The sequence below is a fragment of the Sphaeroforma arctica genome (assembly GCF_001186125.1).
Source record: "Sphaeroforma arctica JP610 unplaced genomic scaffold supercont1.2283, whole genome shotgun sequence".
NCBI lineage: Eukaryota > Ichthyosporea > Ichthyophonida > Sphaeroforma > Sphaeroforma arctica.
In genome coordinates, this window is record NW_014038275.1 from 1639 (window position 1) to 7601 (window position 5963).

A 5963-nucleotide genomic window follows, 5' to 3' on the forward strand; every position below is an offset into this window, starting at 1 on the left:
CATATGCAGACCTACCTACATATCGCTGCTTTACGTTATAAGGTGTATGATGCTTTGTCTGTGTGTGTTCTTCTGTTTAATCAGATGATATATCTGCATTTTTGATTGCATCCTACACTGGGTTCTGTTTTTTTCTTGTTATTTCATCCTATCCGTATTTTTTTGTCAACAATTGAACACTCACAGAAAGTGCGGTCCATCTTGCTTGAGATAGTCAATCGGTTGCCCTGCGGCGATGCGTTGGGCGAGTATGTGCCCATGCTACAGAAGGTCACTCTGGGTTTGCTAAAGGTTGAGAACGAAGAGAATGCACTTGTTTGTCTCCGGATCATTGTTGGTAAGCATCTTGTGTGTACTATATAGTCATCATTGTGTAGGTGCTCGATATGTCAACAACAGTGCGTTAAGCAAGAGGTATTGTGCCTCGCGCTATTTTGTGCTGTGAGGCCAATGAAAGCAAAGAAGTGTATTGATTTTCGATGTAGCAGTTATATACGTTGTAAGTGAGATGGGGCATTGTATATTTAGGGATGAATGCAAGGAGTTGGTCGTGGCGAATCATTCGAATTGTACAAGTTGCTTACAGCTCACAACCAATTTTTAGTTGCATGTTTCGCTCTGGTGTTTCATATTTCTAGTTTAGTGCATTGAATTTGAACGTCTACGCTTCATTTTGGCTGTCTTTCGTATCTTAGAACAGGTTCATGCATTCTGATACGTGTGCTCGCTTTCAAGCAAGTGCGGGCTATTAGTGTGGAAGATTTTATTCTGCTGCGGTTGTTTGAGTTCAGTGCACTGTATCGCGCAGACCTAATCACAGGCGATTAACCACCCGACCATAGTAGACCCGACAGACTTCATAGCCTTCAGCCAACATATATTAACCACACCTATGGTTTCCTTGCGCTCCAGATCTGAACAAACAGTACCGGTCGCCACAGTACAACAACAACCAGGCGTTTGTGCGAGAGTTCCTGGATATAGTCTACCGTCTGTACCAGAGCTTGCCCAACACTCTGCTACAGGATCAGCACCAAGCCAAGGACGATGGGGGAGCTGGCGAGTATCTGGCCATTGTGCCTAGTATCAGCTCGTTCAAGGTAACACACGCTCGTGTTAGTACAGCAGGGTGCCTAGTATTGAGTCGAGCAAGATAACACACACTCACAATGATGGGCTAGAAGCAGCAATGTTGCCATAGACAGACTTTGTGACTCTGAAGTCGAGCTTGTATGAGGTGAACGGAGCCATTTGAAGCTTCTTGGTGTGGTTGTGGTTGTGATTGGGTACGCCGTATGTGCGGTTAGCTTCGTTCCCAAGCAGTATGTGTGGGGGTATGCAAGCGTATCGTGCACTATGCTAGACGTTCGGAAGCATACATTTTGAAACGGGACTGTTATGTTGCCGCACATACATGTGTAAGAAACTTTCGCCAATTGCGAACAGGGCCCATCTATACGCAATGGGTTGGAGGGTACAGCTTGCGCAATATCTGTGGCCAATTAATCATCAGTTGGGATTGTGATGTTCATTTTGAAACCAAACTGTTGGGAGTATAACATCATCGTCGATTTAATAAAAACCGCACATATTGAAACTAATGCGTATTTTGAAAACTTCATCATGTAGGTACTGACAGAGTGCCCCATCATAGTTGTGATTCTGCTGCAGCTGTACAAGACAACCGTACAGGAGCGCATCCCCTCGTTCGTGCCTCTGATCATACAGACGTTGGAACTAAAGCCAAATGCAGCCACCCTCAGCAGACAGGTGAGTATAGACATACAGAGATTCCGGCCAGTCGGGGAAGTTAAGCCTGCTTGTTAGTGCTCTTTGTCGGTTGGTATTGTAGTTTATTTAATAGCAGTTTGTAATTGGGTTGCGAATATGAGCATGTAATCGCGGAGCTGTTACGTAGCAAAGGAGTGTTGACCGAGAAGCACAATCCGAGGCAAATCTCTGTCACATATATTGGTTACTAGTTACCAATCGGCTAGTTCCTGGTTGTACTGCATCATCGCCTCAAAAACGCCAGCGCAAACACAGAAACAGAGTACTACTCGTCCCGACGTAACACCACCCTACACTACAGGACACAACATACTACGGCATGTAGGTATAGGCTACGTTGCATTCCTAGAGTACAGCAACAGTGCACCGTGATGAAATACTACTGGATATACAATTGAGTATCAAATACCAGGCAATGCAGCATTATATAGGCCCCATCCATAGCTCAGAATACAGCACAATACAACAAACACATAAGTTATGATCCAATCCAACTGTGTCGAGGAATGCGCTGCTCCATATATATTGCACGATGCCTGTCCTCGTGGCTGCAAACCTTTGTCCAATCGCATGTCAACTACATTCTTTCTTGATACTGACTTTATTTCGTTGCAACCCAGGCCTTCTCTGACTTCGTAGCGTGTCAGGTCAAGACACTCTCTTTCTTGGCCTATGTATTGACCCGTTTCCAAGAGGTAATCACCCCCTACCGCGATGTGATCCCCCCGAGTGTAATTGAGCTGCTTTTGAGATGCCCTACAGACTCGGCGGCCATTCGGAAGGAACTGCTCATTGCCACTCGCCACATCTTAGCCACAGACTTCCGCACTTCGTTTGTGCCGCAGATCGAGACGCTTCTCAAAGAGGATGTGCTTATAGGTAGGCCGCATGCATGTCCGTACTTTCCTTCTACGTGTTGTATGTTATTGGCACTGTCGAGGTCGGATATCCGAAGACAATGGCTGATGAATGAACGAGTCGAGCATTTGTGGTTTGTTCGTTCGCGTGGTGTTGTCGAGTTCCGTTATGGCGGCGATAGTCTTCTCGTATGTCTTTAGCGCAACCAATGTGTCCGATACCCGTGTCCGTGGTATGTGAGAGCGTACTAGTATTCCTATCAAACAAACACGGACGACGGCCAAACATTCGTTCTTGCTCCTTATCATTGCGGCTTCTCTACACCATCCAATTCCTGACATTCCTTCCTGATTCGGATCTGTGCTGTGTATTCAGGTCCTGGTCGCACCTCCAACGAGACACTGCGGCCGCTGGCGTATAGCACACTGGCCGATCTCGTACACCACGTTCGCCAGCAACTGCCGTTCAACCAGCTAGTGCGCACGGTGAAGGTGTACTCGCGCAATATACACGATGAAAGCCTGCCACTGAGCATACAAACCATGTCGTGCAAGCTGCTGCTGAATCTCATCGAGAGCATAGTCAAGAAGGACGACGCTACTAACGACGGGCGGGGCCTGTTGATTGAGATTCTCGAGAACTTTGCCGCTAAATTCAAGGCCGTACGCCTGTGTGTGCCCAGGCTGCAGAGACCGAGGCCGAAAAGCCCTACCAAGGTATTCAATCCCGGTACTTCAAAAAGAGATGCGGAGTTGCATGCGGATGCGAAAACAGAGGCGGAAGCGACGGACGCTGGTCCCCAATCCGACAAGGGCGACCTGAAAAAGGACAAGGTATGTCCCTATGGTTTTTTACAAGGTCAGGTTTATATAGGTGCACTTTATACCGTGAACGAGGCCGTGCCTGTTCCGAGAACGCGCCTGAATTGATTCCGTTCTTCTCGCTCTTAGTGGTTTATTTGTTTCTGTTGGGTTCTTAGGATGCGGAAGTGGCTGCCTATTCGTACTTGGCACCAATTCAGACCGTGTCAACTACCTCGGGAGACCACAGCCAGAGCCAAGACCATGTGAAGGATTGTCGGCTGCTGGTGAAAACCCTGATTTTGGGTCTGAAGACTATAGTGTGGGGCATGAATCAGTGTGTCAAGAATAAGGACAATACCCAGCCTTCAAACGGAGTTGTGGGTGCAGGTATGTATGGGTGTGCGTGCAGTATAAGCTAAGCGGGAGAGTGTGTGCTGCGGTGCACCGTAATGTCTTTATATACATATATATATATATATCGAGTATGCCCTGTGTGGTATTCCGCCTGGGTGTACACAGCGCGTCTCCCTTCATCTGAAACTATCGCCTCTATCGGCTGGTGTCACTGCTGGTGGCGAGAGGGACAGGCCGATAGACCAAGCGTTGTGCACAGTACAAATACAAAGTTTTGCTGTCGTAAGCCGTCACAAGCAGTCTGTAATGTTATCCACAAATTCAATTACAATGCTTGTATGTACCGATTGTCGGCGACGGCTGTGTGCATACCGGGTATCTGACTATATAGTTCTCTGTGTGGACATGATGGATGTCCGTCTCTTCGCACCCACCCACTTGTTCGTGTCTTCACCTGCGCACAGGGATTGGCATGCCTGCCAGAGCACACAGGCCCATGAACATCGCCCAGCAGAAGCAGCAGATTGTTCACTTACAACAGGTGCAGGCACAAGCCCTGCAGCGCATGAATGTGGCCGCGAGTACTACGGCCGCCATGACCGCGGCAGCCACCACCACTGGTCAATACGCAGGTATGCAATCTCACGCGCTTGTGCTTGTGTTCGTGTGTGCGTGTGTGTGTGTGCGTATGTATGCTCTGTCGTTATATTGTGTGTGCGTGTGTGCGCGTATGCATATTTCGCGGTTGTGTTGTGTAGGCGTTGATATGCTTATATACTTGTATATGTATTATTCAGGTATGTACTGTTCTTCACGCGTCAACGAACATAGATGCACATGGATGTGTATGCGTTTGTATAGATACATGCACGGATGCGAACTACGTAGTCAAGTATATTATGCATCCTGGATTTGTTTGTGTGTTTTGTGTACAAATGCAATGGTGTACACATTTGTCCTTACATGCATCATGTACGAAATAACTGTCCCGTTCAATAAGTACGGATCTTCTTGTGCGAATGTGAATCCAATACCTTCATTCGATACCAAGATGTGCATGTATATTCAAAATCCAATTTAACGGATTCGATTTGTATTGCTAATTCGGTCGGATTACATTTGCCCCTCCAGCAACTACAAGTCCCACTATACCCGCAATGGCGACAAACGGAGCCGCGTCCACCGCACTGTCGGGCACAACGGGCGCCAGTCCTCTATTGCTGGGTGCAGGTGCAGGCGCAAGCCCTCTTCTTATGGGAACGGGTGCACACCACAAACAATTAGCAGCCGGGAACTCACCGACACAGCACCCAAACACTTCCACAACCTCCTACCCATCGGGTCAAACCACGCCCGCCACACCACAGAGCACCAACACCATCAGCCCTGCCAACAACGGGACAAGCTCCACCCTTTCTAGTGCGGCCCTTTCTGCTATGGGTGTAGGGGCAGCGAGTGGGCCCAACCGGCTGAGTGCAGAGGTGATCATGCATGGAACCCCCGCCGTTGTACAGCCGCCCAGATACGTCACGGCCGACGAGGCGCAGATATTCCTGGGGCTACTACACGACAGCATCGACTGCTTCAGAGTGTACTCTATACCACTCATTGGATCCGCTCAGGCACAGGCACAGGCGCAGGCACAGGCGAAGGTGCAGGGTAAAGCAGGGGTGAGCAGTACGACAGGCGCAACAGCCAAAGCCTTGGTCACGGCCCCTACAAAGGAGGAGAAGGACCTGATCGAGCACTTTGCCAGCGTGTTTACCATGCTGGATGCTACCACGCTGGCCGAAATATTCGAGACGTCGCTGGAGGTGTTGTTCGAGAAGATGTGCGCCAACCAGGCCCTGGTGACGATATTCCAGCACTTTCTCAGCCATCCGAATGTCTCGTCAGGTGAGTGTATCTGGTGTGCCGAGTGTGGGGTCACAGGAGTGCGTGTGTGGGGTCACAGGTGTGCGTGTGCGGGGTCACATGTGTGCGTATATGGGGCCACAGGTGTGCGTGTGTGGGGTTACAGGTGTACGTGTGTGGGGTCACAGGTGTACGTATGTGGGGTCACAGGAGTGCGTGTGTGGGGTCACAGGTGTGCGTGTGGGGGGTCACAGGTGTGCGTGCGTGGGGTCACGATGTGTGCGTGTGTGGGTTCACAGGTGT

At 49.3% G+C, this 5963-nt stretch overlaps 1 protein-coding gene across 1 annotated transcript; it reads left to right on the forward strand.

Annotated features, from left to right (window-relative positions):
• Nucleotides 1-258: 258 nt before the first annotated feature.
• Nucleotides 259-5656, forward strand: SARC_12409 (hypothetical protein; the record flags this gene model as incomplete). Its single annotated transcript, XM_014293486.1, has 8 exons — nucleotides 259-337; nucleotides 913-1100; nucleotides 1630-1770; nucleotides 2412-2670; nucleotides 3025-3482; nucleotides 3629-3839; nucleotides 4271-4438; nucleotides 4938-5656. Coding segments are annotated over 8 exons (2223 nt in total), but the record flags the coding sequence as incomplete, so codon positions are not given.
• Between the last annotated feature and the right edge of the window lie 307 nt (nucleotides 5657-5963).